The 19,419-nt window shown below is 40.8% G+C and overlaps 1 protein-coding gene across 2 annotated transcripts; it reads left to right on the top strand.

The window, feature by feature from the left end:
• Positions 1-15,260: 15,260 nt before the first annotated feature.
• On the top strand, positions 15,261-17,640 carry CCL8 (C-C motif chemokine ligand 8). Of its 2 annotated transcripts, XM_055388499.2 has the most exons (4): positions 15,261-15,375; positions 15,630-15,815; positions 16,507-16,624; positions 17,041-17,640. In XM_055388499.2, exons 2-4 carry the CDS (start codon positions 15,710-15,712, stop codon positions 17,144-17,146), a joined length of 330 nt encoding a protein of 109 aa, XP_055244474.2. In that variant the 5' UTR covers positions 15,261-15,375; positions 15,630-15,709; the 3' UTR covers positions 17,147-17,640. The 2 variants fall into 2 exon arrangements, with proteins under 2 accessions (XP_055244474.2, XP_004041991.3); XM_004041943.3 differs by having other exon boundaries at positions 15,279-15,815.
• Positions 17,641-19,419: the final 1,779 nt, after the last annotated feature.

Raw genomic sequence — 19,419 nt, 5'->3', positions numbered from 1 at the left:
TACCAAGACCAGTTCAGTCATGGAGACCCCAACCCAGCGGTGCTAGAGGAATTGAAGATAAAGACTCCGAAATAGAGTGCAAAGTGGGATCAGGGGGCTAACAGTCTTCAGAGCTGAGAGCCACGAACAGAGTTTGATCTACATATTTATTGACAGTAAGCCAGTGATACACATTGTTTGTATAGGTTATAGATTAGCTAAAAGCATTCCTTAGGGGAAACAAAGCATTCTTATCAAGGAGTAGAGAAATAGGCTCTGGCTGATTATCTGCAGCAAAAACATGTTAAGGCGCAGGCCGCTCATGCTATTGCTTGTGGTTTGAGCAGTTTTCCGCTCCAGGTGGGCCAGGCATTCCTTGCCCTGCTCCAGTAAACCAACAACTTCTAGCAGTGTGCATCATAGCCATCATGAGCTTGTCACATTGTTGCAGAAATCCTGTTTATGGCCAGTTTCTTTAAGGCCTGTTTATGACAGGTTAGGTCTGGTTCCCAGCAACCTTCTCTAATAAATAAGTATAAATAACGAAATAAAATTGGGCAGTTATATTTTCTTTCTGAAAAAGATGAAGCTGGAAGAATGAAGCTGGGGGTGAGGGCATGGCTTTAGGAAGTGGAGGTCATGATCCCATCGAATGGCCTTTTGACTTGGCTGGTCTCCATGCAGGTTGAAGACAGACAAGACTGCCCTGGCACTGTGATTCTAGTCCCTAATTCCAACCTCCTGGGACCAAGGACTTTGGTCACTTGTTCAGCGTCAGCCCACAGCCATTTCCTTCCTCTCCTACCCACCACACCTTCTTTCCTACCAGGGGAGCTTTCCCACCCAATCTATAGCAATAGCCTCTGAAATGTTCTCCCTGGCTGCAGTCAGTCCCATTCAACCTATCCTGAACTCCAGAGGAACACCAATGGTGAATTGAAACATCAGAGGAAGAGCAGGTGGCAATAGATTCAGTGGTCAGATTACACTTCTCAGAGAAGAAGAGGCATAAGCAGGACCTCTCTTAAACAATGGGGTGAGGTCAAAGGAGAGGTTCAACTGAACTAATTTAGGGTGGACAGAAGAGTAGGCAAGAAGCAGAACTCTTGTCTGGCTGGAATTTGGTCCAGAAATAGGAAAAACATTTTAAAAATTTAGAATGCAAGCTTGGAGCTACATTTTGGAGGGTCTTGAATGTCAACATGGACAGTCAGGTTCAGTTCTGAATGTCATAGGAAGACAATGAAGGTGTGTGAATTAGTGGGGAAGAGACGCAGCCTAATCAGAAGTATGCATGATGAAGACAGAGCTTCTGGCTGCCTGAGGATGGAATGTGGAAAGGAGGACCTGAGAGCAGGTATCCGCAATAATCCAGGCAAGAAGGGATGGTAGGGGTGGAGGAGAGGCAGCAACTCATAGGAAGAATGGGGTCAGCTGGAGCTTACTGAAGATATTTGGTCAAGAGGACACAGGGGGAGGCCTAGGGACCCAGCTCCTAGAACTCACTACCAAAATATCACAAGGTAGTATTGAGAGACATGCCTACCCTGAGCCCCAAGTTCACGTCCCTCTCTCACTAGCCCTGTAAGCCCCAACCGCAGAGCTTTTAAAACATGGATTCAAAAAGACAGGGCCTCCTCTTCCTGGATGACCCCTAAGATTCAACTGCAGTCTATGAGTTTGGCCAGCTCCTTTTTCCAAAAGGGGATCCATTTGTATGAAAATTAGCTATAATTTTACCTCCTCACCAACAGTAAAGACCAATAGCAGGGCCAATACCTGCCAGTCTTGGGGATAGAATGATAGCTTCTGTAGAAAGCAAAGCACTCAGAAGCATGGAGCACTAGAAAATCTCACCCTGTGAAGCAGGAGACATTGATGCTGATTCCAGAAGTGGCACTGACTCCCTGAGCATTGTGGAATATCAAATTCTCCTTCTGGGCCTCAGTTTTCCTCTCCATTAAATGGGGATAATGCTGTGTTACAGGCAGCAAGTGAAGGAATCTGGCAGATGATCTCACATGTTTTCCTAGCCCCAGGAACTATGTCTTGGCAAACATCACCACATGCACTGGCTAGAGAAGAGTTGGAAAGGAAAGTATTTCAAATCTGTCTTCATGTACCAGTCAGGACTTGGATTACTGTGAACCCACTCCTTGCTCAGGCATTGCCTGCTTAGACACAGATTTTTCATTAAGGCCCCCCATCCCCACCCCCAAATTCAACAAAAGTCCTGGGAGCAATTAGCAACCAGACAACTTCATTCGTCCTCATGCCAGATCAAGTAGTTCTGTATACTTCTCCTGCCACCAAGATCTCATCTCCAAACACCAATCAGGAGTGAACTCTAAAACTCTAACCAAGTGTAGAAGCACACAGTGAGTTGGAATAAAAAAAAACTAAAATATCACCATATGCATTGATACCCAGAAGACCCCCTGGCACTCAGCAAGGCTTGGGCAGAAGGCGGTGGAAAACGGTAAATGCTGTATGTCTCTATGTTGAAGAAGTTCTCAGGCTGTTTTTCCTCCAATTCCCATAGCATGAACCTGTAAACTCAAAGGACTGGAGATGTTGGGGCCTCTAATACAGCAGTTTCCAGTAGGGACCAGCAACCAGACAGGAATGCATTGCACATCTTTGAGCATTGCATCCTCAGCTCTTTCTTTAGGCTGTGTGTCAGGTAAGTCTGTGCAAATCATTTTTTCTTCCACGAGACCCAGCTTACCTTTTGCACTAGACTGATGGTTTCCAAACTGACTATGAATCAGAATCACCAGGACTACCCCTGAAAATGCAGATTTCCTGGACTTATCCCAAGATTCTGAGTCAGGACATTGGGTTGTGGAACAGTGACCCCATCAGGATTTTAACCAGTTTTCCTGGGGATACAGAGGTATAGCTCAGTCTAGCACTGGAACACCGATGCTCTCTGAGGTTCGTTTGTTCTCTCACATGTGAGTTCGGACCCCACGGCCTTGAACTTGCATGGCAGTCTTTGGAATGACCTGCCCAAGTCCTGTGTGGCCTCACTTCTTCTCCAGTACTGGATCGCCATAAACCAGCTGTGTGACCTGCTGTGACCTCATCTCTCCCTCTTAGTGCCTCTTTCCATTATTTCTATGACTTTCGTGATCTCTGAATAAATCTGAGATGAAGATGAAGAATGTAGCCATTCTCCAGAACTTGCGATTTGCAGAACATTCTTCTACCTGACCCTGCTACGTTCCTTGGGAATCACTTAAGACAGAGAACAGCTTCCATTGCATGAGATTTGTTTCTTTTCCAATGCTAATTGATCCCTGTCTTCTACTAGCTTATGGTCTAGACCATGGTCTCACCATTCACCAGCTCCTAAATTATGAGCACGTTTTTGCATCCGCTTTAGATAATGGCTAACTAGGAAGGAGTTAGAGAAAAGGAGGAGAGAGAGAAAGGGCAGAATGGCCACCTCCCCAGGGAATGCATTCAGGCTGCTGGACCAAACAGCTTCAGGAATTGGGCAGTTTTAAGTTTCAATTTAGTTCTTCACGCTAAGGTTTTTGAAATCCACATTAAAACCAAAACCAAAGGAAGGGAAATTGCAAAACACAGGGACTTTCCGACTGCAGGCTCTGAACCATCTGCAGAACATGAGCATGGTGTCTCTGGGTATGTGTCATACCTGGGATCTTTCTCCTATTCCTTCTGGGGTCCAGAGCATCCTGCACCTCTGGCTGATGTGAAGATCCTGGGGTCTCTTGCTTCCCTGTTTCCAGGAGACTCTTTTTATTTCCTTATTTACAGCACAGGCATTCCTGAAGGTCCATCTCTATCACATGTCTTCATCTGAATGCATGAAGACAATTACGGGAGTCCTTCTTCAATAGTCCACATCCTGGGTCTCTGTCTAGCATCCTCTGATCACTATATTCTCACTATCAATATCTATAACAATGAGTTTATTAAATACTTACCATATGCTAACACCCCACTTTTCAATGCCCTTTTCCTGTGTCAACTAGTTTAATTCACACCTATTTTGCTGATAGGAAAACAGTGGCACAGAGACCTGAAATAAGCTTTCAAAACATCCAAGCATCCAAATCCCGGCAATCTGGCTACAGAGTCCATTGTTTTAACCACTATCCTGCCTGTCCTACAGCTAAAGAGCAAAGAACACTTCTCTGCTGATTCCTAATGCCCTAAGTGTCCAAGTCTCAGATTAGACTCATTTCAAGATGATAATCAATCATGGGAAAATAAAATGGAGAGGAACACAGATAATCTCCTAGCCCATGAATGGCCAACATGTCCCAGAGCTGGGCTCCTCCTTGATCCTGTACTGATGGAGAATATCAGTAAAGAATCACATCACTATTTCTCATAGCCGACATAAGGCCTCATTATCTTTTCCAATAAACCTCTCGAGTTGACACTTGCATTGAAAACCTATTTGCCATCCTTGATCTTGTATATCCCCACATTTGATACACGAAGCAGGTGGACCTAATAATATCTAAATAGGTTCCATGGCTACTAAGCAGGCAAGCTGCGATTAGGCACTTGGCATACACACCCCGCATTCTACTAACCCACTTTGCTTTCTCATAATTGACTTTTACCACTATTTTCATTTCTTAGCTCTGAATGCACCTTTGTGTCAAGCCAGATCACTGGAGAATGAAAATTTTCTGAGTTTATTTTTGTGTGACACTTGCCTTGCATGTGGACTGGGGATTTATATAAACTTAATTTATAAAGAAAACTTGACTCTGTATCAGCGTTATATGAGGCAATTGGCAGGGACAGTCCCAGATGCTTTTGTGTAAGAGTGTAAGTTCCCTCTTGTGAGAGGAAATCCTGAGGTTAGGGATATGTTTCAAGTTCTGGAACTTCAGTATTGTTAAAAGATGATCCAGAGTTTTTTAAAAAAGAAATTAGATAAACAAGAGGTAGAAGATTTAAGGTCTCTTATAAATAAATTTAAAAAAATAATTGAACTCCTAAGCTAAGAAGACTATCAGATAATTCACCAGATAAAAACATAAACCATTGAACATGTACACAAAAATACCAACCAGTAGACACAAATTTAAACAAGCTCATACTGGAATAGTTTCTTTCTGCTAACTTTTAAATTAAGGCAATGGTTTCCTACAATAAAGTTCAAAGAAGTTAAATCACTTTTACATACATATGCCCCAGGAATCACCATCCAGATCAATATTTGCAGAACATTTCTAAACCCCAAAGTCTCCCTCACATTCCCTGCCAGTCAATACCCCACAACATCTAGTCTCAATGCTACCACTATAGGTTAGTTTTGCCTATATACAAAATAATATTTTTTATTAACAAAGTAGCATATACTTTCAGTTAATAATGTATTACTTTTCTATTTCTGCATTAATAAATTACCACAAAATTAGTGGCTTAAACAATATAAATGTATTATGTTATAATTCTGGAGGTCAGAAGCTGAACATAGGCCTCAGCAGGCTAAAACCAAGGTATTATCAGGAATGTGTTTCTGTCTAGAAGTTCTAGGGAAGGATCCATTTTTTCGATTGCTCTGGGCATTGGCAGAATTCAGTTCCTTTGGGTTACTGGTTTATTGAGCCTAAATGTTCATTTTCCTGATGGCTGTCAGACAAGAGATTTTCCCAGCTTCTAGACGCCTCTGTATTCTGTGGCCCAGAGCCCGCTTCTCCATTTTCAAAGTCAGCAACAGTGGGTCAAGTCCCTTTCATACTATGCATTTCTTCTTCTTCCATCTCCTCTCTCTGATGAGACTCAGAAAAGAGTCTCCACTTTCAAGGACTCGAGGTATTAGATTGAGCATACCTGGATAATCTCTCCATCTCAAGGTCTGTACCCTGGATCCCATCCACAAAGATCCTTAGTGTGAAAAGTGAAAATGAAACTTAGGACTGCCCAAATCCTGTAGCTGTTTGGTCCAGCAACCTGAACTCATTCCCCAGAGAGATGGCCATTCTGCCTTTTCGCCCACTCCTTTTCTCTAACTCCTTCCCAGTTAGCCATTATCTAAAGGAGACATGATAAAAACTCACCCCCTCATCCCAGGTAACAGAGTCACAGGTTCCAGGGATCAGGGAGTGAACTTTTAGGGGTTACTTATTTATTGAGACAGAGTCTCACTCTGTCGTCCAGGCAGGAGAGCAGTGGTGAGACCTCAGCTCACTGCAACCTCCACCTCCTGGGTTCAAGCAATTCCCCTGCCTCAGCCTCCCAAGTAGCTGGGATTATAGGCATGTGCCACCATGGCCGGCTAATTTTTGTATTTTTAGTAGAGGCAGGGTTTCACCATGTTGCCAGGCTGGTCTCGAACTCCTGACCTCAAGTGATCCACCCGCCTCGACCTCCCAAAGTGCTGGGATTACAGATGTGAGCCACCGTGCCTAGCCAAAGGGGTCCTTTATTCACCTACTACAACTAATAAACGTTGTCCTGAGTAAAAACTTTATGGAAAGCGATATGGCAATATCTACTAAAGCTTCACATTTCAACAGCAGTAAAGACATGGGGGAGAATTTTTAAACTTGGGTTTTCAAAATAATGTTAATTAAAATTATTTTTAAATGAAAATATAAATTATATATGCCTAATCATAAAGAAATGCTTTAATTATGTATGACATTTTTATAGTGAAGCAGTATGAAGCCACTAAATTCAACCAATTGAAGAACATTTAATGACTTGAGAGAGTGCATGACTCATTAAGTGAAAAAAGCTGTAAATATAATCATATGTACATTATGTCCATATATGTGTGTATTTACACACATGTGTATATGCATATGTTTGTATATTTATATATACATACCTATGTACATATATATGCACACATATGTATATACACACAGATATACACACAGAGTGAGATGGAGAGAGAAGAAAGGGAGAAAATACATAAATAGAGCAGCCAGATCCAATCTTAGTGTTTAAAGCACAGATAGAGTGACCAACTGTCCTGATTTGCCCAGAACTGAGAGGTTTCCTGGGACACTGGACTTTCATTGCTAAAACCGAGAAAGTCCAGGCTGAAGCAGAACGAACTGATTACCCTAAACGCAGATACATTTTTGTCCTTTCCTTTAGGGAACAATATATTTTATGTTTTCTAAAAGAAAAATGCAACCCTTTAAAATTTATTACAAGTTCTTCAGGGACCTCATTCTGTGTTGGGGGCAATGCCAGAAACATTTCAGAAGATGTTCTTAGCAATAGCACACATCCTGGAAATGCTTCAGATAAGTGATGGAAGCGTAGTACCCTCCACCAATGAAATAGAAACCTCTTGACTTTTGAAGGTAGATTATTGAAGAAACAGTATTTCTGCAGTTCACAGCAGCCACATGTCAGTTAAAAAAGACTTTATCTCCTTTAGTTATGTATGATTAGACGACTCTCAGAAATTTGAATGGGAAAAGCAATGAAATTTAAAACCACAAAGCTGGAGTTGGGCACAGTAGTGAGTGCCTGTAATCCCAGCACTTTGGGAGGCTGAGGCAGGAGGATCACTTGAGTCCAGGAGTTCGAGATCAGTCAGGGCAACATAGCGAGACTCCGTCTCTAAGATTAATTAATTAATTGAAACCATACAGCTAAAATTGGTCTACTTGGAAGCTTCAAGTTGCAATTTCTTCTTGAAGATCCCTCTTGTGGGAGTGACTCTGGCATGGACTCTGCAGGCAAATGTTGGAGGCACATGTGGGAGCAGGCACCACACTGCAGCCGTCCATCGCTACATGCCAATGTTGGCAGGTGCCTTGAGAGAGATGTTTTATGTTTTTTTAACTAGTTCATGTAGTCTAAAAGACACTAATGTTTATTATACTGACCTAAAGACTCTACAGTTGACTTCATATTGTACTTTCTTATCTTTAACAACATCGAATAGAAATGAACTGTTGATTTTCACACAAAGAAAATGAAACACTATTTGGCTCAGAATGCTATTATGGAGTAAAATGCATATTAATCATATTAATAAATCAAGTAGACTACTTGGTTTCAGTTTTTAAAAAACAGCGATACAAACAAAACCGACTATTTTGTATGTGATGCGAAACATTTATTTGTGCAATGACTCCTTCACAGTGCCTAACAGATATTAACCTAGAGGCTGTTAGCCTTGATGAGCTTAATTGTGATCTTAATAAACAATGAAGTAAAAATACCACCCTGAGTACCAATTAACACCTTGTCATTGAGGGCTTTATAATAATTTCCCACTTTATTGAGTTGATGTGAATAACTTGTGGAATCATTAACACTATTCTCTGACACTTAGATAAAAGTCAATTGTGGGTTTGGTTTTTATGTCGACAAAATTAATATGTGTTATTTAGAATGCTGTGGAGTGCACTAAATATTATGAAATATTTTAGACTCATTACCCTGCCCCAAGTTAAAGTAAAAGACATTTTTGATAAATGAGTTGGACTATTTGAATGTGAAGTACGAGAAATTGCTTAGCCAAGAACGTCATAAGGCTCAAAGGTTACTAAACTGACATGGATAACATGGAACATCTGGTAGTGATTAGAGACGTCTGATATTTCCAGCTCTTCCTCTTCTGTGCACAGGGCAGGGTTGTACTTCCAGGCCATCTTGAAAACCGACAACCTGTGTGATCCACTTTGGGCAATAAAATGTAAGCAGAAGTGGCATGTGTCCCTCCAGGCAGATACATTTAAGAGCTAGGACAAGAGTCTCCATGTCTCTTTCACCTGCCAGTGACCAGGGGTGGTCCAGTGATAAAGACTCCAGCAGCCCAAATAAGGAGAAAGTAGACTGGTAAGAAAACTCTTGAAATCTGGATAAGAGGCAGCCCACATTATGCTGCGTCAAACCGTACCACACGGTTCCAGGCATTACACTCAAAACCAGGAGCCCTGAGAAGAGCTTGGCGTGGACAACTGGACCCCTGGGTGCTCTGTTTCACCTCTAGCATATCAATTCCCTAATCTCATCCTCAGCTGCTCCATCAATGAAGTTTAGATGATAACCTGTATATTTAGGAAATGAGGGGATTCAACAGACAAATTCCATTTTCACCTCTAGTCCTTAAATGTGTGTCTTGGACCACATCACCATGGCCACCAGCAAAGACAGAGCAGGGGAAGACAGTAACCAGAATCTACACTACCAAGCAAGCCAGTAACCCAGCATTATGCAATATTTGCCCAAATAACCAGCACGGCAGGCCAGGAGACTTCTACGCACATCCCGATAGCACCCCCAAAGCCCCAGGGGCAACTGGACAGTTCACTTTCATCAAGACAATTTCTTAGTTCTCATAACAAAACAGTTCTGCCCACTTCTCCTCCTTACACCTAGCCACATACCCAAACCTCATTCAAGAGTTTATCCTAAAATTCCAATTGATTCCAGGGAGTTACAAAGGACAAGAATAGACATCCCTCTACAGTTTATTGGGTTTCAGAAGGTCCCCTGTGCCAAGCAAATATTAGGCATTGAGTGGGGACTGGTCATACAAAAGCTTGAAATAGTAAATTCCATGTTCCCAAGTCTGAATGGAATCTGTTCATGCTCCTTTGTTGAGACATATTAAGTAACCCTCCTTGAAATTATTCATCTGTTTTCCAGCTGGGCCCAGGATTGCTTATCCTTGCAACATGAACTTACAGAGACAAAAAAATAAAGATTCTGGAGCCTCCATTACAATGAAGACTCTACCAGGTACCAGGGACCAAACGAGATAATCCAATGTGTAACTGGGCATGGTGACCCCGTCGCTGAATTCTGGTTTTGATTCTTTACTAAATTGTCAAAGTGACTTTGGGGAAATCATTTTCCCACTCTGTGCCTCAGTTTATACATCTGTAAATGAGGCATTTGAACTAGATTAATGACTCGCAAAATGGCTTTGGTTAAAAATTACCTGGTCACCTAGACCACTTCAGAAATAGAGAATTCGGGGTTTCATCTCTGAAGATTCTGACTCTGTATTTTGGTGTAGGTTAAGGCATCTCTTCTGTATTATTAATAATTGCCCCAGGCATCTGGATATTCCAGGAGGCAGGTCTGAAAAGGCCAGTGCACTGGAAAGTCTCTGAGGTTTCTAGACACCTCACTACAGGTTTTCTGCATGGTTCTTGCCCTCTAATTGGAATTCCATGATGGCTTTTGTTCTGACATTCCCACTTGCCAGTGCTAGCTTGTCATGAAGTAGCCACACAACCTATGGTAAATCATTTCACTTCTGTTGTTGTTTCATTTGTAAAGGGAAATGCTTGAATAAATTAAATGTAACTGCCTCTTTCAACTCATTCTATAATATTGTGATCATTAAGAACAGTTGGAGCAGAGCTGAAAAATGAAAGCAGAAATTCTGCTTCCCAGGATGCTTTCCCACCTAATTTCACTCCTTGAGAACCAGGTAAGAATCTAGAAGGTCTGGTTCCATAGCAAGGTATACATTTCCTGCCCTTCATTCACAGACAGTTGTTTCTGATCTCAGGCTCTGCTCCATTAGCCACTGAGCCATAGACATATTTGTTCTATATGTCCTATTTCACGTAGTTGTCAAGTCCGCCTTAGGAAACTGCTCATGGGGAAGCCACCAAAGAGAAAAGAAACAGGAAAGGCAGAAGGACCACTTCTCTGAACAACACAGCCAGGCCACTGGACAGAACAGCTGCTGAATGTGCATGCCCTAAAGTTTCGTTTTAACTTTTTACATAAGGATTTCTCAAATTCAGTTTAAAAATAAAACAAGAGAGGGAAATTGCATAATGAAAGTGGCTTGCCAACTGAGATTCCTAAACTCCCTGCAGAATTAGAATTCTGATGCCCCTTGGCATCTGTTAGCACTGGGATCTGACTTCCATTCCCTCTGAGTTCCCAGAGCCGTCTAGTATTTTGGTTCATGGCAGGATCCCAGGATCTCACTTCGCTCCCGTTCCTGGGAGACACAGTTTTTTTCTTCATCCACAGCACAAATATTCCCCAAGGTCCATCCCTATAACACATCTATATCCACTTATCTTCTGGACACTACACCCACCTTACTTAACTATTGATTACAGTTAGTTTATTGATCACCTACCATATGCTACTCACTCTTCAAAGCAAGTTTTGGGTATCAGATAATATTCATAAAATGCATAAAAGTAAATATCAATTTCCGCACAAGAAAATTAAAGAATAGGTAGGAAATTGGAATATAAAGAAGTTAAATAACCTGAGCCTTCTCTGACAAATATATTAACCAGTGTTCCCAGTATCCAAATGAAGACTTTTAACCATCATGCTATTCTGCCTGTCTATTTTAGGACTGACAGCCAGGAACACTTCTCTGACATTTCCTAGCATCTGAGCCTCTCTGCTCTTTGATTTGATTATTTGCAGACAATCACAGATGAATCAAGTTAGAGAAGAGCTTAAGTACTATTTAATTCTGGAATAGGTTACATAGATGGTACCACTTCTTATTACTGTACTAATAGCAGACATCACTAATCAATCACAGCATTATATTCACAAACCCAAGGTAATGCCTCATTGTTTTATTTTTACAACAAAACTTTCTAGTCTTCTATCACCAATTCATAAAGTTGGCACATGATCAAAAACTGCTTGTCATCCCAAAACCTGTCAAAACCCCATACTTCATAGATGAGGATAGTGAATCTCAAACTCAATAAGACTTGCCCAAGGCCACTTTGGGCAGGTTATTGGTGAAATCAAGACTAGACTCAAGTTCCTTGACACTTAATTCCCTTCATTTTTACTAGCCTTTTTTGATTCCCAATAATTATAATTTTCATGACTATTTCTGTTGTCTGTGCATGGATGCACTTTTCGTTTGAAGTCAGCTCAGAGGAAAATTAACAAAGTCCTCAGGGTATTACATAAGACAATGGCTTTATTGCTGCTTGAAAAATATACACAAACTCCACCCCTAAACCAATACCCCCACCCCATGCACACACTCAGATTGATGCTACACTGTACACCTGGCAGAGAACCATCCCCTAAAATGGTTAAAAAGCTGCCATCCTGGAAGAACTCAATTTCCTTTCTGATTAAAGGAAATCCAAATGACACACATGTTCCATATACTGCAAATTCTTTACTGTTGAAAGTTCACATAGTAATTGTAATAAATGAAAAATGCATGAGGTAAATGTTTAAAAATCTCTTCTGAATCAAAACAGTAAAAACCCACCTGATTTAAGAACAGGAGCATATTAATCACAAGAAAAAAAATAAAGCAACTAACATACATATTCAAAAGCAAATAAAGTAAAATGTAAGCAAAATAATGGTGAGCCTTTTGCTTCGATTTACTTTATTTCAAAGTATAATTCAATATACTGTCCAGTAAAGTGCAGGCATTTTAAATGTAGAGTTTCATGAATGTTACATGTGTAGTTAACCATTTAACTACCTCTCTGATCAAAATGTAGAACATTCCTGCCTTCAAAAGGTTCCCTCATGATGTCCATACCTGCAAAGGAACCACTGTTCTAACCTCTATCACTGTATGTTTCTTTTGTCTTTTAACAAGACAAATATCTTCTTCTTAGCAATTATAAAATGTTTTTAAGAATAATACACTCACATTTAAGTGAAGGGGCAAATTTTCCAGCAATGTGTTCATTTGATTAAAAGCCTTAATAATATCCACATATTTTGATTTACTAATTCTTTGGCTAGAAAATTAAACGAAGACATTAATAATAATGTTATATCAGCTTTTCCACAAGTATTGTGTAAAACCATAAAAATGGAAATGGTATGATTCCCAACTATGGAGAAATAAATTCTTAAGTTAATTATGGTGCACTGATATATATGAACTCCTATAGAGCTTTTAAAGTTCAAGATTATTGGGGAATATTTACTGTCTTGTGAGAAATCTAAACACACTAATTAAAAAGGCAGTATTCAATCTTGGATTTGGTGGTGAAATTTTAGATATACACCCTATAGTTCAACAATACATCGCCAATTACTAACCGATGTTATTTCTATAAAACAATGAGAATTCCTGAGGAACAAATTTTGTAATTGCTCCCTCTCCTCCCTTCCTAATTCATTCTGAGTCCAGAATTACCCTAACATCAAAACCAGATAAAGACATTACAACAAAAGAAAACTACAAACCAACAGAAATCTATAAACCAAACTCATGAACAAAATTCTCAACAAAATATCAGCAAATAAAATCCGACAACGTATAAAAAGAATTATAAGCTACAACCAAGTGGAATTTATTCCAGGTATGCAAGGCTGATCCAGCATTCAAAAATTGGTTGATATAACCCATCATATCAACTTTCTAAAGAAGGAAAATCTTATTATAATATTAAAAGATGGAAAAAAATTTTTTGACAAAATTCAACAGCCATTCATGATTTTAAAAAAAAAACTCTCAGCAAACTAGGAATAGGGGGGTACTTCCTCAGCTTTATAGAGTGCATTAAAAAAGACCTACAGCAAATATCATACTTAATGGTGAGAAACTAGATATTTTTCTCCTAAGATTGAGTATAAGGCAAGGATGTTTCTTCTCACCACTCCAATTCAACATAATACTGGAAGACCTAGCCAACACAACAGCACAAGACAAGAAAATAAAAATATATACAGATTAGAAAGAATAAATAAAACTGTTGTTATTTGCAGAAGACATGATTGTCTGTGTAGAAAATTACAGAGAATCAGCAACAAAAAAAGTCATGCCACTAATAAGCAATTTTAGCTACAGGATACAAGGTTAATAGATAAAATTCAATAACTTCCTGTATATCAGCAATGAGCAACTAGAATTTGAAATTAATACACAATACTATTTACATTAGCACCAATAAAATGAAGTGTTTAGAAATTAGTCTAAGATGTACAATATATATGAGGGAAACTACAAACTTCTGATGAAAGATTAAAGACGATCTAAATAAATGAAGAGATATTCCACGTGTATGGATAGGTGGAGTTAATGTTGTCAGCATGTCAGTTCTTCCCAACTTGATCTGTACCTTCAACACAATCCCAGTCCAAATCCCAGCAGGTTATTTTTTGGATGTGATAGACTGATTTTAATGTTTATATGGAAAGGTTAAAGATCTAGAATAGCTAACACAGTACTGAAAAAGAATAGTCAGAGGACTAACATTACCCAACTTCAAGATTTGCTATTACGAAACAGTAATCAAGACAGTGTGGTATTGGTGAAAGAATAGACAAATGGATCAATGGAACAGAATAGAGAGCCCTCAACAGATGAGTGGATACATAAAATGTACTATATACATACAAGGGAATATTACTCAGCCTTAAGGATATGTAGCATATCATATGCTGCCACACAGATGAACCCTGAGATCCTTATGCTAAATGACATAAGCCAGTCACAAAAGAAAAATACTATATGATTTCACTCATATGAGGTAGTTAGAGCAGTCAAAATCAGAGACAGTAAGTAGAAATGGTGGTTGCCAGGGGCTTGGGGGAGGGGAAACTGGAGATCAATAGGTATAGAATTTCTGTTTACAGATGAAAAGAGTTATTGAGACTGTTGCGCAACGGTGTGAATGTTCTTAATGCCACTAAACTATGCACTTAAAAATGGTTAAGATGGTATGTGCATTTTTACCACAATAAAAATAATAAATGAATAAAGAAGAAAGGAAGTAATTAGCTATCAAACCACAACAAGGCACGGAGAAAGCTTAAATGCATATTGCTTAGTGAAAGAAGCCAGTCTGAAAAGGCTGCCTACTATATGATTCCAACTACGCATATGATATTTGGGAAAAGACAAGCTCACAGAGATAGTAAAAAGATCAGTGGTAGCCAGAGATTTGTGGAGAGGAAAAAGGACGAATAGAAGAATACAGTGAATTCTTAGAGCAGGCAAACTTCTATACGATATTGTAATGATGGATAGATCAGGCCTGCAGGGGGAGTAGATGAGGTCAGTCGTTTGCAAACCTGGTTCCTTCTTGCCACGCCCCGCCCACAGCCCCACTGTGTGTGAACCAAGAGAGTTGGAAGGCCTTCTGCAAACGGACCCATTCCACCTGAATCTCCATGACATATTGGACTTCTCCATATAATTTCATTTGGAAAGAAACTTGAGCATCTAAATAAAATGCTTGGAAACCACCATGCTACAAGACCAGCATGTGCTGTCCAGTTCTTACCCTCTGCAACAGTAAGATTCTGGGGCATTAAGACTTAGTTCCAGGATTCTGTCATTCTGCCAACGTTCTGTGGCTGGGGTTCTAAAGGAGCTTGCCTGGCTTAGAACTGCAAGTGACTCTAGTGTGATGGAGAGCACCAGCAAAGCCTTAGGGCCCATCCCTGGCCTCCTGTTACCCACAGAGGGTTAGGCCCTTGGCTCTCTTGCACTATGAGGTCAGCTTCCATTCTTCCTTTCTTATAGACAATTTTCCATTTCAAGGAAATCAGAGCCCTTAATAGCTCAGTGAGGTCACTTTGCTGAGCACAATACCATACCCTTCAGCCTCTGCTCCACAGAGCCTAAGCAAAAGATAGAAACTCACAACTTCCTTCTTTTGTTATCTGGAAATTATCCCAGGATCTGGTGCCTACTCAGCATATTCAAGGAAGGTCTTACTTCATTCTTCCTTGATTGTGACCCTACCCAGGCTCTCTGCTCCCTATAAAAGGCAGGCAGAGCCACCGAGGAGCAGAGAGGTTGAGAACAACCCAGAAACCTTCACCTCTCATGCTGAAGCTCACACCCTTGCCCTCCAAGATGAAGGTTTCTGCAGCGCTTCTGTGCCTGCTGCTCATGGCAGCCACTTTCAGCCCTCAGGGACTTGCTCAGCCAGGTAAGACCTCTCCCTTTTTAAGGGGAGACCAAAAGAGGAATTAAGAAGAGCCATTATGTCACAGCTCATTAGGAACAAAACCAGAACTAAAGGCTCAGGTCACTGAGGCTGGTTCCCTTGATCTTTCCTGACCCCAGTTTTGGGAGGAGACAGTGGAGCCACTACAGCAGCAACCCTCCCATTGTTTGGGGAAATAATCCAGAACGAAGAACTGTTTCTCACTGTGGGTGTAAAGGACATTTCAGGCAGTAGTGGAGAGGAAGAAACTATTGCCTGAAGCTTCAAATTTTGGTTATGGTTCAGTGTACCTTCCAGAACAGTGGCTGTGTAAAGAGGATGAGGACCCAGAGGAATCTCAGCGTATGGCATAGGCTAACTCTAAAGCCCATGAGGATGAAAGACTGGGAAGCAAGGTATTGGAACTTATGTTCACAGTGTCAGAAGTTTTGGGTTAGTAGATAACGACTAGCTTGTTACTCAAAATGTTTCCAAACCCAGTCAACAATGACAGGCCGCAGAGTTCAATAGAGGAAAGAGACTCACAGGCAACATTGTATCTCTGGGATCTGGACTAAGACACTGAACTTGGGATGGTGACTTCTTGGTCTTCTCCTTCCTTCTCTTCTTTTCCTTACAAATGCACACTTACAGTGGGTCCTAAATGTCTCATTCTTTGCAAAATTTCTTTCAGATTCAGTTTCCATTCCAATCACCTGCTGCTTTAACGTGATCAATAGGAAAATTCCTATCCAGAGGCTGGAGAGCTACACAAGAATCACCAACATCCAGTGTCCCAAGGAAGCTGTGATGTGAGTGGACAGTGCCTGGCACCCCCATTCAAAAGTTCTGATGGACAACATAGAGAAGTCAAGATTCATGTCCATATGAGTCGGATGCATGTAACTTCTATCCAAAGGGCCCTTCTACCCCATAGAGAAACTCAGTCCATGAGAAGGAGTCCATAACTGCTCTAGGATTCCCTTCTAGGGGCTTGATGAAACTAACCCAATGTTTGTAGCCAGGACCCTGGAGGGTTTCACCTGGACAGCAAGAGCAGAGCTTCCTTCTGGAGCTTCTTCCTCCCACTCTTCCCCTCCCTCCTCTCCCGGATCTGGGTCCTTGACCTAAGGACCAAGGGCTGATCAGTTCTAGGGACCAATGGCCCACAGTCCTGTGCAGGATCTTCAAAGTGTTCCATCTAATTGTGCCGTCTCTCCCCCCACAGCTTCAAGACCAAATGGGGCAAGGAGGTCTGTGCTGACCCCAAGGAGAGATGGGTCAGGGATTCCATGAAGCATCTGGACCAAATATTTCAAAATCTGAAGCCTTGAGCCTTCATACATGGACTGAGATTCAGAGCTTGAAGAAAAGCTTATTTATTTTCCCCAACCTCCCCCAGGTGCAGTGGGACATTATTTTATTATAACATCCACAAAGAGATTATTTTTAAATAATTTAAAGAATAATATTTCTTAAAAAGTATTTAATCATATTTAAGTTGTTGATGTTTTAACTCTATCTGTCATATATCCAGGTGAATGTAAAATGCAAAATCCTGGTGATGTGTTTTTTGTTTTTGTTTTCCTGTGAGCTTAATTAAGTTCATGGCAAAATGTCATTGTTCTCCCTCCTACCTGTCTGTAGTGTTATGGGGTCCTCCCATGGATCATCAAGGTGAAACACTTTGGTATTCTTTGGCAACCAGTGCTCCTGTAAGTCAAATGTGTGCTTTGTACTGCTGTTGTTGAAATTGATGTTACTGTATATAACTATGGAATTTTGAAAAAAAATTTCAAAAAGAAATATATATATATAATTTAAAACTACTTAGTCTTATTCTTCTTGGGGTGACATTTAGCTGGGAGTGAGTTTTGGGCATCATGGGTGACAGTTTGGGCATGGACAGGCCATTATTCAGGAATGTCTTTTGGCTACGCTGGACTCAACCAAGGTTCCCAGAGAACTTGGTGGGACCAGGCCAGGATGTTCCAGCTCTCTGACTCTAGTCTTTAACTTCAGCAGCCCTTATTCGCTAGCCTCTCTTGTTTCTCTTGTTTATATATTATCCAGCCTAAGGTATTTTGTTATAGCTGCCCAAAATGACTAAGATAATCTCCATCATCACTCTACCCCCAACCCCAATCCCAAGAACTTGCAAGCATCCATTTAAAGGTATGGAACCTCTTCTTTTTGACAGCCTCTTAAGGTCAAGATTCCCCTGTACTTAGTGAGCTTAGCTGAATCTTCTTACAAACATGTGATTCGCCATATTGAGCCATACATACCAGAGCTTATTATTTTTCCAGCTTATTGGAAAAACATGTCTAAGGCAAACAAATTTATTGTACTGTTGAACCAACTCTGCAGGGCCTACTGTTAATGTTCATGTAAAGATGCCACAATTCCAGTATATTTGGAAGTATAGAAAGGAAAGAGATTTGGGTTATGCTCCTAAGAGTAACCTTAACTCTCTTGGTCACTTAGGGTGACATAATTTTTCCCTTCAGCATTAAGATGCCCCATCCAAAAATCAGGATCATACTGTGTCACAGGCAGGAAGTGAGAGGATCTAGCAGATAACCACACAAGTCCCTCCAGCTCTAGAGCCATGTCTCTTAGAAACAAGGTCATGTTTGTTGTCTGGGGTAGAGTGGGGATGTAAAGTTCCTGGGATTAAAGCCATAAAGGCAGCCAGGGCCTAGCTTATTGGAAAAACACACCTAAGTCAGACACCCCTTATTTGGAGACAAGCTTTCCATTAAAGTTCAAAGTAGTACACCCACAGTTCCAAGAGCAATAAAGCAGCCAAGTGTCAGATGGACTAGAGGGGCACCTCCCAGGCAGGGTCCACAAAAAAGCTCCATCAAACTCTAACCTCTTTCTTCAATAGCTTCAAGGTCAACTGGGCACAGATATGTGGGTCCTGGGCTTCATGAAATCGTAGACCACAAATCCCAAATTCTAAAGGCAAGAACACTCACACAAAACTGACACCAGGCCACAACAAAAAGACACAAATTTTTTCTTCTCAAATTTTACCCAGCTTCACTTTGGGATTATGTCATTATATTTCAAATGACAATGAGCATAATACACCTTAAGTAACATGTCATCTTATTTAAGTGGTTGATGTTTTATGTGCCCTGACTTGAATATATGTGTTTTAAAAATCCACATCCTTCCATAAACTGGTTCAGATCTGTAAGCCCTGCTTTGCTGTCTTGTAAACTGGGGGAAAGACCTGGAAAGGTCACTCAAAGCTGACATACAACCTCTTAGGCTCACCTCAGTTTCACCCTCAGCTAAGGCCAACCATTTGTGGCAGTCCATGACTCACTTGATTCACTCAATATCTGCTTTCTGCCTCTTCTCACTTCTCACTTGCTGCCCCCAGGCTCCTCCTGGGTGTCATCTTGGGTCAGGAGTTGACTCCGCTGCACACTTGTCCAAGTTTCAGAAGTGTGGAAGAGTGAACATTTTGGGTGGTAACCATCCACAGTGAAGGGTGAAGGCAGATGTTCAAATGCTTCTGCCATCCCTTTTACCAGTTCTGCTCTGATCTTGGTTATTTCTTTTCTTCTGCTGGGGTTGGATTTGGTTTGTT

This window comes from Gorilla gorilla, chromosome 4, assembly GCF_029281585.2.
Source record: "Gorilla gorilla gorilla isolate KB3781 chromosome 4, NHGRI_mGorGor1-v2.1_pri, whole genome shotgun sequence".
Lineage (NCBI taxonomy): Eukaryota > Metazoa > Chordata > Mammalia > Primates > Hominidae > Gorilla > Gorilla gorilla.
Note: the sequence above shows the minus strand (reverse complement) of the source record. Positions and strands in the feature narration are given on the sequence as shown.